This window comes from Embiotoca jacksoni, unplaced genomic scaffold (genome assembly GCF_022577435.1).
Source record: "Embiotoca jacksoni isolate LCO1_2020_lvr unplaced genomic scaffold, fEmbJac1.0.p SCAF_16, whole genome shotgun sequence".
In the NCBI taxonomy this organism is placed as follows: Eukaryota; Metazoa; Chordata; class Actinopteri; family Embiotocidae; genus Embiotoca; species Embiotoca jacksoni.
The window spans coordinates 1,918,701-1,942,261 of NW_027185296.1; the positions used below are offsets into that span (position 1 = coordinate 1,918,701).

The 23,561-nt window shown below is 45.7% G+C and overlaps 1 protein-coding gene across 1 annotated transcript in view; it reads right to left on the reverse strand.

The window, feature by feature from the left end:
• Nucleotides 1-19,565, reverse strand: part of midn (midnolin) — a 29,677-nt gene extending 10,112 nt beyond the window's left edge. The window contains 8 exon segments of the mRNA XM_069150163.1: nucleotides 1,058-1,381; nucleotides 1,665-1,878; nucleotides 3,115-3,636; nucleotides 3,638-3,664; nucleotides 14,427-14,489; nucleotides 14,653-14,740; nucleotides 16,462-16,690; nucleotides 19,047-19,565. Of these exon segments, the coding sequence (XP_069006264.1) occupies nucleotides 1,058-1,381; nucleotides 1,665-1,878; nucleotides 3,115-3,636; nucleotides 3,638-3,664; nucleotides 14,427-14,489; nucleotides 14,653-14,740; nucleotides 16,462-16,682 (1,459 nt within the window). The 5' untranslated portion in view covers nucleotides 16,683-16,690; nucleotides 19,047-19,565.
• Nucleotides 19,566-23,561: the final 3,996 nt, after the last annotated feature.

Consider the following 23,561-nt stretch of genomic DNA (forward strand, 5'->3'; position numbering starts at 1 on the left):
ACAAGACAATTCCACATCTTCTGGTAAATTTCCAGAAAATGTACCAGCAGTTCGGCAAAGACTGGCTCGGTTTCTTCAGCAGGAGATAAGGAGGCAGCAGAGGACAATGCTGTTTCTCTCAGCACAGCCAGTCTAACCTTACAACATTGACAGAATGTTATCAATTCTGGACATCTGTTTGACACTCAACATCCCGTGTTGCTGCAAGGAAAGGTGTTTTTTTTTTTTTAAACATCCAATCCCAGCTCCCTAAATGATATCATCTGAACTCCAGCACCTGCTCTGGCCCAGCCCTTGAGCATGAATACATCGAGGTTTGTCCAACCCCGACCCATACATGTCCCAGCAGCAGCTCTTCCCTTAGGAGGTAGGTTATTCACCAGAAAGCCTAACCTAAACTACGCATAACCCAGCCCAGGCTTGAAGGGGTAAACCTATCTTCTTGGCGCACAAAAACAAAGCCAACGCCGCTGCCTGAGGAGAGAAGCCTGACTGAACAGGTCTGGAGGAAGCTTGGATTGCATTACTAAGGAACCCCCCCCTCCTCCGTTCTCTTCCTCTTTTTCTCTGCTTCAAAACCCAAGAGACGTTCAATCTGACTTTTCTGTTCTTGCTTTGTCAGTATTTTGAAGATGAAAATAACCACTTGAAGACAATGATGCAAAATCATTCCAACTGAAATGATAACCATGATGTGCTATGAGAATAGAAACAGAAAGACAAAGATGACAATGAATTCTTCAGTATATTGCAAAGCAAGAGCAGAGCTCAGTAACATGATGGGCTCTACACTATACACTATTTACTGTACACTATTTCACACACACACACACACACACACACACACACACACACACACACACACACACACACACACACACACACACACACACACACACACACACACTCTCCTCCAAAGCTGAGGCAACTGCAGGAACATCTGCTTCATGAGGGCTTTAAGGGATGCACAATGACTTAATGTGTGTGTGGGGGTGTTTCTGTTTGTGTTCATGACATGCTTGCATGAGCAGAGGGGGTGTGGAGTGGAGTCACTCACCAGGGGGTTTGCACATGCGGATCTGGCTCTGGCACTGCACCAGTGGATGAAGAGTCGGCGGTGGGCTGCTGGGGATGCTGGCGGGCACAGAGGTAGCTTTGGCAGAGAGGCCCGTCATGCCAGCAACTGGGGGCGAGGGAGGCGGCGAGGGGGACGGAGAGGTGGGCGAACCACACTGGGTCTGGTAGCGGAGCTGGGTGAGGGAGGGGGGCATACCCTGGTAGTGGCGTGTGGCGCTCAGGAGGTCGTTGAGGATCTGCAGAATGGTACCAATATCTCGTCTGGGCCGGCCATTGCTGTCCTGGCAGTTAGGGTGCAAAGTGCCTGAGGGAGGGAGAAAGAAAGATCAAAGAAGTTTAACAGCAGCTGTGTCTTTAGTTTGAAATAAAAGAACTGAGAAGACCAAAAGCATTTAAGGTTACACACACAAACATGCCCACGACAGACCTTGAAAGCAGACAGAGGAGCCCGTGTTTTATTTTCTGGTTATTTTTGTGTGGCATGCAAGTTCTCATAAAAGAGGCTTTTAGCTGGATCTCACTGTGTGCAACTGTGGGCACTGCTTAGAGCAGCAATGAATGTTAATAGCAGCTCAGTGTTCTCTCACCTGAAAAGGTCCCTGAGAAGACTCCGGGAGCGTGGTTGACAAAGCTCTCAATGATGGCGCCAGGTTTGCGGGAGCGTGTTGAGGAACTGGTGCCACTGTTGGGGCTGCTGGGGCTGTTGGGGCTGTTGGGGCTGCTGGGGCTGCTGGGGCTGCTGGGGCTGCTGGGGCTGTTGGGGCTGTTGGGGCTGTTGGGACTGTTGGTGCTGCAGTTGGCCTGGAGGAGAAAAAAAAAAAGGGCGAATAAAGTGAGGCTTCTGGGCAAAAAAATAATCTGAAAATGATGTGTCCATCCCATGTTGACGTAACTGTACTTTATATATCTATAACTGTAAGAGCTCTGTGCGTGACCTTTACCTCAGGGTGTTGTAACTGCTATTTGCACTGTGTAAGTAACCTAAAGGCTAATGGTTATAAAAAAAACTCTGGCTTTCTGCCATACTAAACACCAAAAGACCCGTGGTATCTGATTACTCCCAACTTGGACTCTTGCGACATTGCCTTAGCTTAACTTGGATTACTCAACTGATATCCGAAAGTGAAATCGAAACCCCGGTCTTTTTGTTTGTGTGCGTGTGTGTTGTGTATACGAAAGCCTGATGAGGAATACCCATTTCCATTTTCTCACCACTAAACTGGCCTCACTCTTAGTTTTTCCTGTTGTGAACCATCTCTCCCACACTGTCCACTGATATTTGGTTCCTATTTACTTTCCACAGTATGTAGACAGTGTAAACAGCACATTGAGTAGGGGGACACCAGCCGGTGTGTTGTAAGTGAATGTGTGTACAGCTGTTCTTAAAGTTATTCAAATATAAAGCATTATAAAGTTTAACAATAAATGTCTGGCGACAGTGAAATAAAACTCAAGATTCATTCAATCAGCCCCACTTTAACACTTTTTCTCTAATGCCCTTTACTCACCCCCTCTCCCCCATTATCCTCCCTCTCTCTCATTGGGAAGAATGAGCTCATATAAATGCTGTGCCCTCATGGCTTATGTGTGTGTGGCCTGTTAAGTGAGTATTTGGGAAGCAGACTTCACTCCAGCGATGACTCAATGCACTGTGGTTTGGAAACTCACACTTCATGAGCAAACCGTCTCCAGACCTGACTGAACTGCGGGATCACCCTCACGCTGCAGGGATATCACATTAGTCTAATTAATTTAATGGAGGGTAACCTAGCTGTGAGCATGGCACTCGGGTCGAATGGTCACAACCCAGCCTCTCCAATCGTTCATTCGTAAGAGGACTAAGAGGCTATGACAACATCAGTTCCTTATATATATGCAAGGTATGTTATTTAACCACTGGAAACTTAATATTTGTAAATCTTTAGTAATAGACAAAAACATGAGATAAAAATGTTGCATGATTGTCTCCTAACTAAACTAAATGTAGAAGCCGTGAAAGAAATGTTCATAAATCGTATTTTTTTTTTTAAGGCTTACCTCAGGGCAGAGGACCGGGGCTACAGGGCTGACCTGGCCGATATCGTGGCTGGGTTGGCCTGAAGAAGGCTGGTGGTAGTGGTGTTGGTTATGATGATGCAGGGCTGGAGAGCGGAAAAGACCCCCGGGGATATGGGACGGGTGAGGGGAGTGGGGCGGAGGAGGAGGAGTAGGGGGGCTACAGTGAGCGGAGGAGGGCGACTGGTGGTACATGGGAGGGAGCGGCTGGTGGTGCGTAGAGGGCAGCGGGAAGGAAGGGGAGCCTGTGGAAGTAGGGGACGATGGGACTGGGTGAGGCTGAGACAAGTGGGGGCTGGAGTGACTGTGTGGATGGTGGGGGTGGTGGTGGGCGTGAGGGTGAGGAACCCGGGGTTGCCCTGTGGGCTGTCCCATGGCGGCCTCTGCGTTGCCCCGAGTGATGACGTGCCTGTGCTGGAGCTGGGGACCACCGGACTGCTGCGCCGCCAGCTGTAGCTGGACGAACATCATGTGATCACCCACACGCAGGGCCAGGGTGAGGGGGGGAGCGGCCGGACAGGAAGTCACTGACCTGCAGACAGAAAAAAAAATTGAGTATGAGTAATTGAATTTATTTGCCTTCATATCAAAGTCGTAAAACAAAATAAGAGCTCTATATAAGGGTTTCATTATAATCCAAGGGGAATTTCTGTCCTGAAAGCCAAAAAAAAGAAAGACTGCCCTCTTAGTAAATGAACAGTCTGCACCGTGGATGGCAGTTAAAATACACACAGCAGTGCTTTCAGTCCCCCCCCTCTCATACAGACACAGACATACCACATTAGCCCATCATGCAATCAATCACTATTTTGTAACAGTGGTCTATTTACTTCTGCTGGGGAGCGGTGAATAAGAAGACCTATTGGAAAACACACACACAAATAGAGCCCACTCTAGCTTGCCTCCCACTGCCCCTCAGTCTGTTCTTAGTCAGCAGTGTCATTCAGCTCTGAGACAAAGGGCACCCTTCTGTCTGGCCCGTGGCCTGAAAAATCAGTCCCACGTTCAGGAAATACACCCCGCCTGCCTCTCAAACGCAGAATAGTCAATTGTCTGTGGATCTGTGGCGGATCTGGAAGCGCTGCCCATTTTTGGAGCTCTGGCAACGACTAACAGGAGCCAAGTGTGGAGGCCTTCACTGACCCACCCGTGGCCCGGATGGACACACACGCACATACACACAGGATAGCAGAGTTGTCACGACTTGGCTGGAGGATTCACACTAAATAACAAAAGTGCTGTTGTCCTCCTCCTGCATGCCTGCGGCTCCGTTGCTGTGTATTACCACTCACAACCGAAGTCCCTGCATGTATGTGTGTGTGTGTGTGTGTGTGTGTGTGTGTGTGTGTGTGTGTGTGTGTGTGTGTGTGTGTGTGTATTTTTTGGTGCGAGTCATTCAAGGGTCAGAAAGCTTCTTTGGATCTTGAAAACTCAGCAGTAATGACGTCTCAGGTTCTCCCCAAATAGAAGCAAGCAGAAACAAACCAGCAGCGGGAAATACAAAGTGACGACTCTGCCCAAAGAGGTTTCAACAACCCCGGCTACCTGTGTGCTTTGAGGCCCCAAGGAGGGAGGGAGGGAGAAACAGGAAAACAGAAGTAGCACAAACAAGCTACATGAAGGCAGGAGAGAGCACAAAGAGGACGGAGATGGAGAGAATAAAAAGTAATGACAAGGCAGAGAAAACAAGTAATAAAGACATACATACAAAGACAGCAAAAGAGAGCAGGAGGCCTCACTCCCCCCAGACCGAGCAGCCTTTGGAGTGTGCTTCTAAGATGTTGGCCTTTAGTTAACCCTGTGAATCATCACGCTCTGCCCTCCATCACTTCTCTCCCTTTTCTTCTGCTTATTTATTTCTCTATCGACTGCTGCCTCTCTGTTGCGAGGGTGACCTTTGCACATTGGTATTGACATGGTGCGGAAAAGAGAATGGAGGGAGAGGAGAGGCAGGTGAAAGGACGAGGGGGTTGGAAAGATCCGATGGCTGCAGTTCAAAATGTAAATAATCAACCGCTAAGACAGCAAAAAAAATCAGCATAAAAGGAGGCTGCAAGAGAAACAGAAACTCAGCTTTTTCAGAGTGTAAACTCAGCCACTAATGACTTGTTGATACAGTCCACACCCGCCATTATTACCCCGTCGTGGTAAGGCAATAAACTCAGCGTGACCGAGGCAGGGTGTGAAGCGAGGAAGAGAACAAGGCAGGGTGCTACGTGAGTTTGCTCGAGGAAACTCCATATATAAAAGGTTGCACGATAGAAAAGATGAGCGTCTGTGTCTGAGAGGGGGAGGCATAACTCAAAAGGTGGGTGGGGGGAGATAGGGAGAGAAAGAAAAGTGAAAAGGAGGGGGAGGAGACGCTGGCTGTGTCTGTGACTGACAGCTGTCAAAAAAAATGAGTCGACAGTTTGCCAACCCACAACCCACACACACACACACACACACAAACGGACATGTATACAAAGTCAGAGGCCCCGAGGGAGACCATCAACCCAGTGTGTAGAGAGTGGGAGGGAGGAAGACAGGGGAAAACAACCTTGAGAAGTAAGTGTCTTTTTGGTCCTGTTATACATGTATCCACATATATCCAGACTGAGTCAAGGGTCTCAAGTAACGACTCTGGATCAGGTTTTGCTTCCCTGCACACATTTGATTTCATCTGCAGTGAGACCGGCAACTGCTGCTAAACAGAAATATGTGCTTAACTTGTTGATTAATTATGTGCTCACACATACAGCTGGAAGCGAGGACTGCGGGGACTTTTGGCTACCTCAGCGCCTTGTGAGAGTGTGTCAGAGGGACACATTTGTCCCAAAGAGTGTCCATTTTGAGAGTAGTCATTGCTGTATTTATATCCCTTTCCTGAGAGAATCATCCAAGATGCCATTTAACGCCAAGTCTGTACAGGGCCTTTGCTTTATTTGCTTTATTTGCTTTGTGTGTGTGTGTGCGTGTGTGTGTGTGTGTGTGTGTGTGTGTTCGTGCACATGAAAGAGAAAGTGAGAGAAAAAGGCCGACAGTGAGTGACAGCTGCAGAAACAGAGAGGAGGCTTGATTACCCTTATAATGACTAGTCTGGATTATTCAAAACCACTGAGATGAAATTCATGTACTCCTACTGAGCTCCCAACACCACATGGCAGGCTTCAAATTAGCCTGAGAGAGAAGCAAGCTCTCTTCCTCACACATCCTTTTCTATTTTTTTTTTTTTTTCCCTCCTCCAGTCGATTTTTGTCACTCTGGGTCCTCAGTCTCAGTCGTTGACTCATAAAGTCAATTTAGAAGTTGCTCACGCAAGCCAATGCTAAGTCTCACATACATGGGAGATAAAAAAAAAAAAAGTGTGTTAAAATGCGTGACTCATACAGGGTCTCCGTACATACAAACACCACCCACCACCACCATCTCTTCTTTAGGCAAGACATTAAAAGGCCACAAACCCACATAAACACAGACATCTCATTTGCAGGGAAAATGACAGGGGACAACTCAACGACTATAATCTCATTGGTCACTCTCATATCTTCGAGGTGATCTTTTATTTCCCCCCTCAGATAAAGAAAAAAGAGCCAAAGTAAACCTTCAAGGTGTGGAATTCCGCTCACCCAAAACTAACAGTCTAATCGTTTTCGACTGACAATCCTGAACACCCAGAAAAAGGAGGGCGAACAGCTTGTGTAGCTGGAAGCTGGGAGCTGTGGAGTGGAACACCTGAAATAGGGCCTGTTTCCTGAGGGAAGGGAGGAGGCGGAGGATGATATAGAGCGGCCTGCCTGCCAGAGGCTAGATTGGCGAGAGTGATCGTGTAACAACAAGCCTCTTCCAGACGGACAGAGACTATGAGAGAAACAAGGGGAGGGGGTGCGTTAGAGAGCATGTGTATGTGTGTGTAATGTGGGGGGTGGTGGGGGATGGGGGGGATGAAGCTGGCTAGTGAATGATTCCCAGAGGTCTCAGCTAGCAGCTCAGCTCCAGTCCAAACATGCCTGTCTGCTCTCAGGAGCGCAGCCAAGACAGCCGATGTGGCTGGCTACCATTGACGTCAGGACAAACACCAGACAGAGCTTTCTGGAACATCACAGGCAAACAAAAGAGAGCTTCGTGGCTTGTCTTTAAGTCTGCAACCCTCATCCTCCACGTTTTTTTCCACCTTGCTCTCTGTGGTGCATTCAACAAATTCCAATCTTGTACAAAAGGAACTTATGTCTGCCTGCATTGGTTTGTTATGAGAGACACAAGGCAAGGAGAGTGGGGAGCCCCACGTTTGTTGTGTTAAGGTGGACAGAGGGAAAAAAAAACAGCCCTTCATTGTTCTCTTTCTGATGCTGCAGCAGTGGTATGCAAAAGAGAAGAGGAGTTCATGCGTGAGAAACAAGGTGTTGTTCCTAAAAACAACACACATTGTGGATTACACTCAACAGAGGCTGTATGGGCGAGTTTATTCAGTGATATATAGGTATTGAAAAACTGTTCCACTTAATAGCCATCACCGCCCCCATTTAACAACTGACCCCAGAGCCGGCACCATCAACCATTTTGTTTGAGTTGTTGGTGTCCAGGTGGTATTTTGTTTAGCAGGAGGCTCCAGTTGCTATGCAGTAATGGGGGAGAATATGATAAGGTGAAGCTGGAGGAGGAGAGGTGGAAACAAGATGGAGGAGCAGGGGGGAGGAAGGGTGGCATGAGAGAGGTTGGGAACAAGGATGGTGAAGGGGGATGGGGGATGCGGGCAATGGGGGTAGGGTGTCAGAGCGGTGGTGGTGGTGTTGGTGGGTGATGAAATATTCAGTGAGAGTGTGCCTCTGGCTCCTTCCATCTTTTTTTTTTTTTTTTTTTTTTTTCTTTCGACATCTCTGGCTGACAGTTTTATTTATTGGGGTCTCTGTGGTTCAAGGAACTCATTTGCAGTCGTTCTTCCTTTGCACACTAAGCGAACTAGGGGAGGGAAATAAGGAGTGAGAGAGGAAGAGAGAAGCTGAGAGACCGAGGGAGGGTGAGAGGGAGAGGGAGGGAAAGATAGAGAGTGCTGGAAGCACTGAGCTGACATTCATGAACAACTGAGCAGCTTTGTGCCAGAGAAAAGAGGATCGAGGATTGGAAGGCGGGACAGGAGGGCGGAGAGAGGGAAGCCGTGAGAGGAGGAAGTTGTCTCCTCCAGCCATAAAGTATTCTGGTACCAGTGCAGCTGCTCACCTGTCGGACTGCTCGGTGATAGGTATGGTTCAAAAAGCTGCTTGTTAACCCGCCTATCGACCTAGATGTTTTGATCACACCAGGACACTATTGATAGTCTCTGTGCAGGCACAGACCAGTTAAAGATGCAATAACAGCCTCTCAAAAGAGAAAGAGAAAAAAAATCAATGACTTGCATCATGCCCCAAATCCTACAGGCGGCCGGGGGGGCTCTTCAAAGGCCCCATTAGAAAGATAGGTGTCTGTAATACCTCCTGATACCAAACAGAGGGGGCTGAGAGGAGCGAGAGAGAACCAGTTGGCCATCACAGAATTTGATCGGCTGAGTAAAAAGAGAGGACCGAGTGGCAAAGTTCAGGGTGATCAGGTTCCTGCAAAAAGCCGCTCCTCATGCTGCAACTGTGCCAACAACTGGCCAGCAAACCTGTGCAGACTCACATGCGCATACAAGCCTGTCAACCTCCAGCCCTCATACATTTAATCCCATTCAAGCTAAGCAAGCAAGAACAACGGAATCCTCACTCTTACTTTCCCCTGCCTGCTCACACTCCTCTCCCTCTACTGAATGCCTTTAACACCAGCTGATTTATCAAATCTAATGAGGATCCTGCACCGATGGAGAACAGCATCTCGGCAGTTTCTGCACCCAGAAAGACAAATTTGTGGGACACTTATAAAAACAGCATCATCTGCAGGAACAGAAGAAGACTGAAGAAATGGCATTTCATCTGTTTGAGATAAACTAAGCAAGTTTGGGTAAATGGGGAGGCAGGGGAGGTATGGGGGTACTGCGACAGATGGGAGGAAAGATGGGAGTGAGAGGGAAACAGCTACAGTGACAGTGCAAAGAAGGCTGTCATTCTTCAGAGCTTCCTCTTACTTTGCCGTGTTTTCTGTATGACTTACTGCAACGATCTGGGTCTTCTGACCCCTGCCTCTCTGTTTCACCAGTAGCATATGCCTAAGTGACTTCATTAGACTTGGTGGTGGCTATCGGACATGATATTCCTGGGCTCCATCCTCCCACACAGTAGCCCCACTAGTCACATGCCTGCTACTTGAATCACAAAAGCACAGTGTCGCCAGGGAATGGAAAACAATGACGGTCACGATTCAAATATGGAGAAATAAGACTCCCCTGGACGGTTAACGAGGGAACACACAAAGACACAGACATTAAAAATGGATGTTGGCACACACACACACACACACACACACACACACACACACACACACACACACACACACACACACACACACACACACACACACACACACACACACACACACACACACACACACACACACACACGCACACGCCAGATGCACAGACACAATAGGACAATGAAATCCCCTGCAAAATCCACCTCTCTCTTGATTGCCCCACAACACACCTTGATTCCCTCCACCCATTGCAGCATCCCCCCTCCCCCTGTGCATTTAAGCATAACAAAGGGGATTACACAGGTGCAAAAATACTGCCTGATCATCTTATTAATGCAATTTTCAAGGCCAGGATTTACATGAACAGGGACTGAATAGGCCTTGAGATCAGCATTGTCTTTCCTTCTATACACCATTTGATTTACACATTCAACAACAAATTAATTTCTGTAGCTTTCATTTAGGTAACAAAACAGCAAATTACCATTCTAAAGAGCAAAGACTGCCTCTCCTAAGCTGCATGCATATAAAAGCCTTCATTTCAATGGCAGTGAGAGGACGGAGGGAGCTGCGTGCTATAAAAAGGGGAGGAGGACCCTCTCATATTGACCAACAGACTGATTCAGTCATTTTTCAATTCCTTGCACTCCCAAATCCTCAATACAATTACTCTTCAATGATTTCCAGTAGTGTCAATCCTGCTGATTAACTAGCATCTAGATAAGGTGGCGTAAAGAGTGCAGGACTGGAAAGAGAAACATATTGACCACCTGCATTGAGCTGTTTTACACACAGGCATGTATAGACACATAGACATGCACAGGTACACAATTAATTGTCTTTAAACGAATACTATACCACAAAAATCTCCCTTTTCTAGAAGCCTTCTCTGCTCTTGTCTTGATTTCTCTCCTTCCATTAGACTGCACTCCACATTTCTTCATCTGCGAGTTACCCGAGCATGTGTAGTCATCCTCCCCACTATCTCCAACCTACAGGACTAACACACAAACACATCTGGACATGTGACAGAATGACTTTTGCAAAGCTCTCCCTTTTTTTTTCTCCCTCCTCCACCTCCACTGCTCTCCCTCCATCCCCGAGGGAGGCAGAGCAGAGGAAATGAGGTAAGGGTGACCCCGAGGTGACTCCCCCCACAGATTGTTAGATCCTGCTAGTTTGCATCTGTCTGCGCTGTAGACACAATGACAAAACTGTGCTGCATCCCGGGGCCTGTTGTTCTTAAGAGTAAGACGGAGATGAGGAAGAAGAGGGCAGTGCATGAGGACAGGAGGTGCTTGTCGACGGCATGGAGCGAGAAAAGTAGAGCAGATATGTAACAGCGTATTCCACTGGGACATATGGGAATGGCAACACACAGCCTCCTCCCAAAGCAATCTGGGTTAGCGTTCAAGGCAAGATTTGTTAATCTCCAGCCAGCCGAGCGTCGCTCCAGCTGGGCCGCCGATTGATTTTGAAACCAGTATGGACCATTGTAGCTAGACTCAACTGGGTATAGCTGACGCCTATGGATGTATGGAGGATAAAAAAGGATCGTGGGGGAGACCAAACTTAAAGAGTGACCCGCAATCATTGTTGTATGCTTGAGGGTTTTGTCAGATGGGCAGGTTTGGTGCTCATGCTTTAAGACAGGAACAAAGAGGTGGCTGCATGGGGGAAGGGCAGTGGGGAGGGGGAGGCGGGGGAGGGGGGTGGGGGGGGGGGGGTTGGGGATGGTAAGGGTAAGGGTGATGCGTGTCTGGTTGGCTTTTATTCTAGCATCAATGTGCATCAATGAGCAAATAGTCCCTGTGTGCTTAGAGGGACATATAATCCTTCTCTTTCTGTCAAATACCAAGATCAATAGATGAAGAGCTGATGTCACTGCCTACATTTGCCCCGAAATTGTAAATATTGCTTTCCTTTCCCTTTCACTGCTTGTCATATAAGTATACATTCATTTTACTACTAGGCTCAAACATTTCCTCATTCTCTCATCAGGATCAGAAATCCTCTTAAATATATCCTTTCAATTCTGTGTGTGTGTGTGTGTGTGTGTGTGTGTGTGTGTGTGTGTGTGTGTGTGTGTGTGTGTGTGTGTGTGTGTGTGTGTGTGTGTCCATGTATGACTGCAAATATAAGCTGTACACGCAACCTCTATTTAGCAGACAGAATGAGAAGAGAGTTTTGCAGGCAACTGTGTTTTGATGAGCTGTCGGGAGGCAGTGGCTTAACACAGCTTAGATGTCATGCAAAAAGTCTAGTGAGATGCCAGAGGAGGAATTAAGGCAGCCAGGATTGTCCTTGCTAAAGAAGCCAGCCACCACGGTCAAATCGAGGCAGCTAGTCGGACTTGCAAACCACAGCACATTTAAATTATAGTTCCCTGGGAGAGCTGTTAAGCAGAAACAAGAGAGGGAGAAGGGGGAGACAGAGCAAGGAGAAATAATAATAAAAAAAAAAAATCCCATTTCGATAATTGCTGGGGCTCGATTTCCATAAAACATTTTCTGTCCAACTTCTGCCGCAAAAGTCTGAAACAGCTCTGGAAAGCTGTCATGTTCTGCTTGGTTTGTTGGCTACCTCGCCACTAGCTGCGGACTTCTCCAGAATTCTGATAAAGGAGAAGACATAAGGTGATCCGCTCAGCCCAGTCTGCCATAAATGTGTACACACACCACCTGGAAAATCCCCCGCTCTGGAAATGAGACCCCAAATGACCAACATATTTGGAGGGGTAAGGGGTTATTAGGGGTGCAGGGGGTGATATCCATTTCTTCTACGGCTAGCACAGCTAAGAACCACAGCGCGTCTCCATGAGGCTATTTTTGGGTGAATGGGCATATCAGTTATCGTGTCAGACACTTTTAAGAGCTAAGTGCATTGATTGATTTTTGATAGCCCCAGAGTTAAGGGGGGGTAGAGCGGAAATGAGGGAAAGCTTTTGTGTTCCTATTTCCTAATCTTACTCAGATCTGTAATCTCTCTGCAATCTATATCATTCCATTTTGCTTCATGAATTATAAAGTGGAATCAATTTTTCTGGATATTAACACACCAGAGCAGCTTTATGCCTTTATTTTAACCTTTTTCCCCCTGCTATCTGCTACCTTACTGTGCACTTCACTCCTCCTGCCCCCCACTGTAGGATTATGATTAACATAATAATGAATAGGAATTCAGAGGTAATGTATGTGGTAATGTTTGGTAAGCAGTGCTTGGGAAAGCATCCGACTCATAATGAGTAAAGGGGTGAGGTGGCCAGAGAGACACAGGAAGAAAGGCAAAGTGAGAAAACCGCTCTTGTGAGTCGGCAGTTGAATTATCATCTGCCTCTGGTGAAAATGACAGTCACTCTTGGCTGACCAGCAAAGGCGTACCACATGATGGGCAGGGCCCGCTTCCAGCTAACTAACACTGTGACATACACACACACGCACACACACACACACATCCGGTAACAGATACGCACATGTCCACTTGCACACACCTACACACATGCAGTCATCTGCTGTCAGCGCTACTAGACGCACGCTGAGTTCACACACACACACACACACACACACACACACACACACACACACACACACACACACACACACACACACACACACACACACACAGAGCAAGGCCAGGATTTCCACCATGAATTTATCAGCAGGGAAAGAAGGCACACTGAACCGCACTCTGCTATCTCTGAACAGCCCACATCCTCTGATAAGAATTCAACTAAATGCACAGCATCGCTCGCTGGACAAATTCACTTGGAAGCAACCTCTGCATCACTGACACACTTAACACCTTTCATCAGCGTTTGGTTTCACCATCGTGTACTATTTTGACATCAGTCAGCAGTGCATCGCTGATGCAGTTACGTACATCTCAGTGTTACCCAACGCTACAAAAGGAAGTTGATCTGAGTCAGTCAGTCAGCTGCAGAGTGTCTCATACGTCACACTGTTGTCTGTGTGCATTCAGCCTTATCGCCACTCTTCTCGCTCGGTTTCTCTCTGTGGCCAGCGTGGAGAACTCTTTGCCTTTTTTTTTTGTATTTATTTATTTTTTGCTTCACTCTCACTATTGATCAGTTTGGTGAGTCATGCCACACTGACTCAAATGCATACTGTATTAAAGCAGGCCTACGGCGCTGTTTCAGTGAAAGCACAGGCTGTAGGCTCCACTTGGCCTATGCATGCGTGCCAGGCTTCCAGGAACTCTATGCTAATACTTAGTGAGAAGGCTGTCATCTGACTATCCAGCACTCCGTTTATGAGTGAGTGAGACTACACTCAACCTCCATGAAGCCGCAGCTCACTTCCTGGAAACTCGCCTGAGCGTGTGTGTGTGTGTGTGTGTGTGTGTGTGTGTGTGTGTGTGTGTGTGTGTGTGTGTGTGTGTGTGTGTGTGTGTGTGTGTGTGTGTGTGTGTGTCTGTTGGAGCGTTAAATACAGAAGGAGCTGAGAGAGATTATAGATAAAAGGTATAAACAGAAACGTGGAAGTGAGTGCTGGTCCTCTCAGCAGCTCACATATAAGCCTTTCTTTTGTGGTGTTCACCCTGGTTTCCTGCCGTTGCGTGCATGCACACGCACACACACACACACACACACACACACATGCAGTATCACAGATGTTACTAGGATACAGAAGGGTGTTGCTGCTTATTATATCCCAACAGCTCGCACTGGATGTCTAGCTTGGCTTGGCTTGTTTAAGAGGCTGAGATTAGACAAGCAAAGAGGCTTGTGCAGCCTGCTCATCCCATCTCTTTCATATATGGGTGTTGCTCTGCACTTAACCAAAAGCTACAACCTTCTCTTCTCACCACGCACATAAACACACAAAAGATCTGAAGCTCAGTTTAGCTTGTGGGATACTAACTCGGCTACATTCACATTATATTTTAGGGTCAACACAGACCAAACAAATCCTTACCTGAGTTTCTGTTAGACTCTCCAAAGCCTGCATTACTGACTGTTCTGGTCTTGATGCTTGAGACTGCACAGAAAAAACAACAACATTGACTTTTGGGGGCAGATATAAAGCATGTATGAGAAAAGACATTTGTTTTAAATATTTAAAATAAACAGTATGTCTTATTTATACTTGGGAGTGCAAAGTAAAAAAAATAAAAAAAACATTACAGTAAATTGAGCCTTACCATTAATCCTGCTTCAACTGTTGGTACAAGCGTTAACTTGCTCCCATCAGAGATGCCTAGATCCTGGAGTTTGCCTGAACTTAGTCGCCTGCAGGGTGCAGAGAGAATGAGATAATTAGACTGTGCTGACAATATCTTCTCTCTTCAGACACACAAACACACTTCAGCCAGGAGGGGGGTGAGACAGACTTCAAAACTAGTTTGGAAAAGAGCCGTGGGTGAAAAGCTCCATGAAAGAGAAGTATTGATTGTGCTGTCATATTTCAATTTCAAGTATAGTGGAGCTTGACAACTGCTTGCAGTGGATATTTGGCACCACTGCCACTTGCCTAAGTGGAGGCAAGCATTTTCATTTGGCAGTTTCAGGTGTACGAATGAGGAGGAGAAACTCTGCGCTGAAACAAAATCTATCTCTTTAATAGTTATAAGAAAAGAGTATGACAAGTATCGATTATTATTATTATTATTATTATTATTATTATTATTATTATTATTATTATCACGTGCCCATTGTTCGACATTATCTGAGCTGTGGCTGTAATTCTTAAGACAGTTTAAAAAATGTGATCCAAAATACTTTTCCGTGGTTTCATGTTTGGTGCAAGACAGGTGTCCCACAGTGTCTTCACTTGTATGTCGTGATGCACTCTAAACCCTCACATCCATGTCTGACTCTATGCCTCCTTTTCGGCTCATGAAGGATGTTTGGGACAATGTGCTCTACAGGCATGACCCAAATTTCACCCCATGCAGCTGAACAAAGGCCCTCAGCCCCGACTTGCTGTAGGTCTGTAGTTTGAGGCGCAGGCGGAGATTAAAAAGGGGTTTCAGGTTTTAAAGGATGATGTGATTTATTGGGTGATTACAATTGGTGGGAGGAGAAGGGGGCTGAAAAACAATGCTTACTGTTTGCATGTACTAAACTCTCCCCCTCGCTCCCCACCCGCCTTTTTTTTTTTTTTTTTTTGCATAACACCACCTGCACTATTGTTAGTTCATTTAACCTAGGCTTGATTCATTTGGGAGCTGCCTAATGCTTTAGGTTTTGGTTGGTTTTAAATAATAAAGGGTTTAACTATTTCCTCACCCATGCAGTTCTGCCTTAATCTACAGCCAGCCGATACCTCACACCAAGAAATCCACTGAAAACATTCAGGAGTTATTCTCCTGCTAAACCTATAGGCTTTTACCATGTACCTACACGCTTATATTCTCCCCCAACCCCAGCACACTCTACCTTCAATTATACAATAAAATGGCAATGTGTATGCTGTGTGCAGTAGCTGAATAAATAAATTAGAGGCTACCAAGTCTATGTGACCTTACACATCAATGTGTTACGTGTTTAATTAACACAGCATTAGCAATTCAGTCAGGCTTCGGTATTTATAACGAAGGGGGGATGAATCAATGCAAGTCTGCAGATCGCCTAGTCAATATAGTTCCAGTGGCCGGTGCGTCCCCTATGCGTAATTCCAATACTGTGCGTCCTGATGGTCAGTGGTTTCCCTGAATGTATTGATGACCAAAGCGGGCAATGTTGTCTCTGAAACTCCCGGGAGCTCAACCAAGCATAAATCTAAATTATAGATTGGAAAATATCATCTAAAGCCCCGAGGGCGAGCGCACCAAAAGTGGGTTTATGCACATTTTTAACTGCGGAATAGCCTACACATTACGGCTAATGATGTCAGTGTATAGTAGAGAAACGCGTAAATTAATGTTTACGTAGGTAAGTTCCTATTCACAACGACTACTCTGCTTTAATTCAATACAGTTCCATTAAAACGTATTTTCAGGTTTACTCACGTTTCTTTGTGTAGCAAAGCGAGTCTCTCTTTTGGTACTTTGAGTTTTTGCGACAGCCTCCTCTTCAGTCCCTCCACGGTCTCCTCCTGGGGCAGGGAGAGCTCGAAGCGTGTGCCGGTGGTGGAGTGGATGTACAGATTCATGGAGGGTTCCGTCGGGACGGCCTCGCAGGACGAAGCCCCGCGACTGGTGCAGCTCCGGGCGCTGGGATGCTGGTCCATCCGATAACCTGTGGTCAGAGATGTGGGAGACAAGACGAGCAGACCCGGGAATGAAGAGGGTGAGGATGGTAAAGCAGATCCCGTCGCCTCGACTATCGTCCCTTGTTCTGCTTGCAGATGAAAGGTAGCATTCAGAGAGCTTTTCTCTCTCTCTCTCTCTAGCTCTTGGTGCCTCCTTTCTCTCGCCCTCCGAGAGTCAGAACAAAACACAGTCCGTCTTCTCTCCGGTCGATATCATGAGAATATCCCCCCAGGTAATTGAACTACACCAGACTCCCTTTTTTTTTTCCCCCCTTTGTTTGATCTTTTTCTTTGTTGCGTTTTCCAGCGTCTTCCGAAATGCTACATAGATGGGCAAATGTCAGGCAGAAACGCGAGAGTGTTGTCAGCAAAAACTGCCATGGACGCTCATTTATGCAGGCGGTTACCTTTAAAACAAAAACAGCGAAGTCTAACAAAAAGAATATAAACTCCTCTTGGGTGTTTAATAAGCTTCTGCAAGCTTTAGAGAACAGAAACACACGGTCCGGAACTGCAAAGCCTCATGCGGCTACTAGAGAGAGGCTCTCCGCTGCGCACTCATACCCACGGCAGCTCCAGTGAAATATCGACAATGAACATTGTCACAAAGTATCCCACTTCCACCATCGATAAAATACACCCACAGCCCTGAGGCAGCCCGACCAATCACAGGAGAGCTCCTTCAGGACGCTGCTGATCTCAGCCAATAGAAGATGAGATCCACACCCACGTGGAGGGCAGGCGAGTTTAAGCCATTCATAATAAATTACAGCATAGAACAAAATATGTGCCAGTACCACAGTAGCCTAACGCAGTAGTTCCTAAACTAAGGGCCGTGTGCCTATTACAGGTCACCAAAGGATTTGAAGACAATTCCTATAAAAAAAATAAAAACACACAAATTGTTTACTAGCTAATTTACTCATTATTAATCACACATCTAAAACTAACAGCACAGACAAATATTGAATTGGCTGGCATCTTCCCACTCAGAGTTGTAATCTGTGCCAGGTCACGTTACTAAATATGCTGTGTGTTTGAGGGTCCTCTTGTGTGGGAACAGTACAACAAGCTCAAAATAGCATTCACCAATAAACAACAACTACACAACTGATATTCAGTCATAGCGTATTGACAGACTGAATTTAGAATTTAGAAATCAATGAACGGTTTGATTTGAATAAAAATAAAAAAAAATAAAAACACTTTCAAAGAGTGCCAGTGTTTTGATCAGGTCTCGCTGTCTTTCCTGCTTACGGCAGGATAGGCTACTAACCAACAGCACTACTTTTGAGTGGATGTAGCTATTTTTAACACTTGGACCAGATCCCTCTACCCTGTAAATCTAAGTTATCAAATGGACTGTTATGGCATTAGTAGTGCTGACGTCATCCTCTTTCCCCTGACCTCAGCAACATGCAGAAACCATTAAAGTGATCGCGAATACTATGCAAATTATTGGACAGCTGGGTAGGCTATTCTCTTCAGGAAGAACGATACCAGATAACTGGCAGTGTATCCATTACATACACAGGGCAGTAAAGGATGGAGAGAGTCCGGCATGTGCAAGCCAGTGACGTGTGATTTGACATGTTCCTACAATACGCAAGAAGTTACATCAGTGATGCTGCACAAGTCTGTGTTTCCCAGTCTGACGCGACCAGTAGTCTAAATGTCATGAGCAATATCCCCAACCAAACTCACCAGAGTAACTTACAAACGGAAACATGGGATAGACAGAACATTGAAAACACCGTATAGCCCTGGGGGAGTCTAAACAGAGCGAGCACACCTACAGTAGTCCTATAGCACAAGGAGGCACTTAACAGTAAAAACAAATACTCGGTCGCCACCACGTGGCCAAGGATCAAACTCTTACAATCAAAACGTTCATGTGATTCACTCCTGCTCTAAAAATTTGGACTTTAAAATGTGCAATTATTTGTCAAAAATATAAATTCACGTTCAATCATACAATTTAATACAATTTAATTAGTATAAACCAAGCGTGGCTGTCACTGCTATAGCAGCTATGGTTTAGGATGTTGTTGTCCATCTAAACAGACATGATAAACAATCACTTACTGTCAAACACTAATTATAATTTACAGTAACAATGACATTCTGCTGTCGTCGATAAAGGCCGTATTAAGTTAATCATGTCACCAGAATTTGCATGCAAGACGGCTCACACAAGCTTTTATCGATCTGCCATTGATTTGTCTCCAATCAATGTCTTGCCCGCCAACACAATAAAGGCCGTGTCAAACTCCGCTAACACGTCTTAACACCACACACGACGTGACAGGAGGCTTCTCAGACTTGATACAAAAGTGAACTCACCAATTACTGTGGCGAAAACTGTAAAGCTCCGCGGAAAAAGCCTGTTGTGTTCCAGTCTGTTCCCCCAGCTTTGGCGTTTAAAGTCTAAATGGATTAAAAAAAAAAAACTAAACAAAAAAAACTAAACAAAATAAACCTCTCAGATAAATCACTTGAATGTCCACAATAAGTTCTCAGTTATATCTCCGGCAGGTTCGTGTGCGTGTCCAGCGCGCAACGTTACGCACCAAGCTCCCCGAACTCCTGACCAATAAGAAGCACCAGTGGAAGTCCCGAGGTGCCTCGGCGCGCCGTAGGTGTATCGCTGTATAGTTTCTCAGAGATAAGAGCGTAGCAGGGAAGGTGAGTCTCTTCTTAACATACTCTTCTCGGATATGGGTGGAGAGAGTACTGTTCTTGTTATGTCAGCATGTGATTTAAGGTGGCCTTGCTTCCCCGTTAACGCTTCTGAGTCCGCCGTGTTCTCGTCGGTGGGAAAGAATGCACCTACGCAAACCCGCAACAGATAAAGATATCCAACTGTGTCAATGCTGTGACTTTCCGAGCAGCAGGCGTGACTTTTAATAGCGCTGGATACCCACGGAGAAATGAAACACCCGTCGGCCGGAGCGCTGCCACCTTAACAAAAAAAAAAGTCAACGAAACGAATGTTTTGGCGATATTAGGGGTGTTGCCAGTCATTGACGACACAGAGAAAAATGTCACCGGGCAACGGAGCAGGTAAACAGGCTCCATGGATACAGGATTTGCGCACGGGTAAACACAAATTTTGCTGGCACCATTCACTCTACGTTGACTGGTGATGTCACTCATGCATCTATAAACAACGCATGGACACGTAAACAAAATAAAAAAAAACTTTACTGTTATGGTTTTTTTTTTTATCTACATATTTTTTTTAAAATTAAATCTATATTGCAGGACAGCCCCTTTTTTATTGCTAAATTATTAAGTATTATTTTATTGGTTTACTGATCCAATACTCACAAAATGGGTTCATTTATCAACAAACATAATACTTTGGATTTTTTTTTTTTTGATACATTTATGACATTGCAAAATGTGCATTTACAGATAAAGGTATTGAAGTAAATAGTGCAACATCTCTCGCTGAAGTAGCAAACAAGGTATCCCTTTACAGTAAGTACAAGTACCAAAAATGAACAATGAAGTACTTGAATAAATGCGCTTTTCACCGATGTTTGTTGAGATAGCACAGCGTGGCGGATTAGCTACAGCCTACTGTCACGTGACTGCAGTGATTACGCCCGTGTCTGTCAGAAATGTGATAATCATCACAATAAGGTTCACCACAAGGACATACGAGATGTGTTGCAATGTGTCGTAGAAAAACAAGACCTGACTCTTAACACGCACCCGCTAAGAACTTGTCCTTCCTTCCAGTCTCAGGACCAGCACAGACTGTCTGTCTGATTACAGAGACACACTCCTCCCCACTGTGCAGGGAATGCTGTGCCCCACCAGCATTTTATCACACTGTCTGAGAACTGAATCATTCTCGTGTGTGTGTGTGTGTGTGTGTATGTGTGTGTGTGTGTATGTGTGTGTGTGTGTGTGTGTGTGTGTGTGTGTGTGTGTGTGTGTGTGTGAGAGAAAGATAGAGAAGGCAGTGTGTGCTCAAAAGAAGCATTGGCGTTATCTCACAGAGTCTCGGTGAGCAGACAAAGGTGCCTGTCTTTGCTTAGCCCAACAGCTCACTCTTTATCTGTCTCCACATCTTTTTTATGTCTCTCTGGGAGATGCTGACTCAGTGGAACAAAGGGAAAGAGACGGTTAAACTCCCTCATTAACTTGAAACACAACCCTTTGTTCGAGTCGAACGCCGCGTTCTGTTGCTGGTTTTTGACGCTCGTCACGCTGGCAGGAGCACGTTACGGCGTCTGCACGTACGAGACTCTTGAGTGCAGCGAGGGCTCGCTGATGTTTGTCACTCCGGCCGCTCGAGAGTCAGGTTCTTCTTCGGGCCTGGCTGTGCTCTTCAGCAACACAGACCAGGTCGGGAAAAACACCCTTACCTCGTTTGCCCGTATTAAAGCTTGCAGTTGAGCTGACAACTTGACATGTCCTGTGACGAAGGCGCAGCTCTCACTACGTGTAATCTTGCTGTTGTCTCGTAAACTGGCAGCTTCTCATTCTTTAGGAAAGTAAGGGATATGTTTCCTTGTACTTTCAGTAGCCGAGGTCATTTGTTTTCATCTGCATTCGCCGTTCCAGTACGCTCCCTCATTCTATCTCCGCTAATGTGACAAATCACAATGTGATTAAGTAAAAAAAATAATAATAATTTGTATTAATGCACAAATCTATCGTCATGCAACCTAAAAGCAAAAATGTGACTCACTATCAGCAGCATGTTGTACTAGGATGCACATGGACAGGCCTGTGATGAAGGATGCAGGAGCAACCCCCCCATAAGCAGCCATCTACACGATCGTGCATCACACATACTTCTGGGAAGAGTTTATTGACGAGGGAGGAAGGCTGTGTGGGCGCGTCGTAAACATTTCACGTTGAATGTCGGTGCCGGTGGGACGGAGCAGCGCCGTGCGTGCAGCTGTCTTCCAATTTGTGTGTTTGTGTGGCCATGTGGAAGGGCAACAACGCCTGAGCTGTTGTGTGAGAGACTGAGTGTGTGGGACATGTGTGGGCGTGTGTGTGTGTGTGGGTGAGCAGCATTCCTATCCATCAAAGTCACCAGTGGGCCGCCCTCTGCCTCGGGAGAAAAATGAACCGTGCCCGACGCACTCAGCCTGCTGCGGTTCCCCTCCTGCCACCTGATTCACCCTGAGTGGGACAGACACACCTCACCAGCCATCGCCACGCCACATTCGCAACGCGGCCACAGGAAGCTGACACATACAGTAAAGATGCCGGCATACCTGGCATGCTGATACAAATTGAGCAAGCGTGATCACAGAAGGAGTGCCTCTCTCTTGACAGATCAGTTCATCGTGAAAAACTCACATCTGTATTGTGAAACAAGGACGACCATTTAACCATCAAAGCTTCTAATCTGACCCGGGATCATGGAGGAAATTGTTTTACATTAGCAATGTCCCTCTGCGGTTTGGTTGCTTGATCGGGGTTGGAAGAATTGTCCCACTGAAATACTGATGTAAACTCAAAGAAACGATCCTCAAAGTTGTATCCATTGTTCTTGGGACGTTTGTAGCGATTTGGACGGACATGCTCCTTTCTTTATTTTTGGCTTTGCAATGATGAGACCCAGATCTTTATCAACTCCGAGTGGAGAAAGTTTCTGAATTTTGTGGACGTCGAGTTTTTTTTTTTAACTGTTCATACAGGCAGATTGGCGAATGAAGATGATTTGATTTGGAGAGTTGTGTCCAAAAGAGGAGACAAGCTGGGTTACTATGGGATGATGATGATGGAAGACAGGACGTGGGAGTCAACACACAGCAAAATACAATAAGCGAGTTCAAAGGAGTCACTCAAAACGGACGCTTTTCTTTTGTCTTTGTAGTTGTTGTTTTTAGTAATAGAACTTGAAAAAAATTGATCGAAAATGGAGACCTCTTGTTTTCAACATTGTAGTTTATAACAATAAAGAAATCTTCAAATCCCTTCTCCAAACCCACCTTTTTAGAGCTGCTTTTAACGAGTCATCAATTGTGGGTGATTTATAGTTTTATTGTACTGTGAAGCATCTTTGAGTATCCTCAAAAGCGACATGTAACGCGAATAGATAGCGATATCTATTCATGAAATTACGATTCACCATCCAGTAACTGAACAAGTCAGATCATTATTTCACAATAAGAGTTCATTGCTGATCTTATTTAATTCCAATCATTTGTATTTCAAAATGTGTCCTTTTTTCACAATGATTGACTGCTTCACAAAATGACACTTTTCATCAAGACAAAAAGGACAGAGCCAGTTGCGTTCCTGCCTGCTGCTTTTGGCCTCCTACACTACATATCACATGTAAGACATTCATGTATCGACACGTGATGGAACAAAACGTGTGACGTACAGTATAGCATGCAGCGAAAATCACATTTGCACGGTTTACAGTTACTGCAATCATTTTAATATATAACGGTGAGAGAAGTCGCAGACGAAATCTGTCCTTTTCAGCGTGTGGATGGAAATATGGAAATAGATGTGAACAGAAAAGACTCCCACAGAATAGATTTCAAGGGTATTCAAGCACGCATAAATAAAGACAGAAATGGCCCAGCCTTGACAGAGGCATTACATCTCAAAGGCGGATAAAATGACGTTTGAGTTAGAATTTCAGTCACGGCAACAATTTAAACACAAGTTCATCCCCAGTATATACTGTATATTTTGTGGAAATACGAGTTTCTTTTTACAATTTGTTTACAGCTACATAGTGCTCGGGGAATATGCCGCCAACATACCTCCTCTAAACCCGAAGAAACCTTGTCGTAGTGGTGGCGAATGTGGAGGGAGATAAGTGTTACATTTTAAGAACCCAAGATAGTGTAGGGTTAAAAAAGAAAAAGT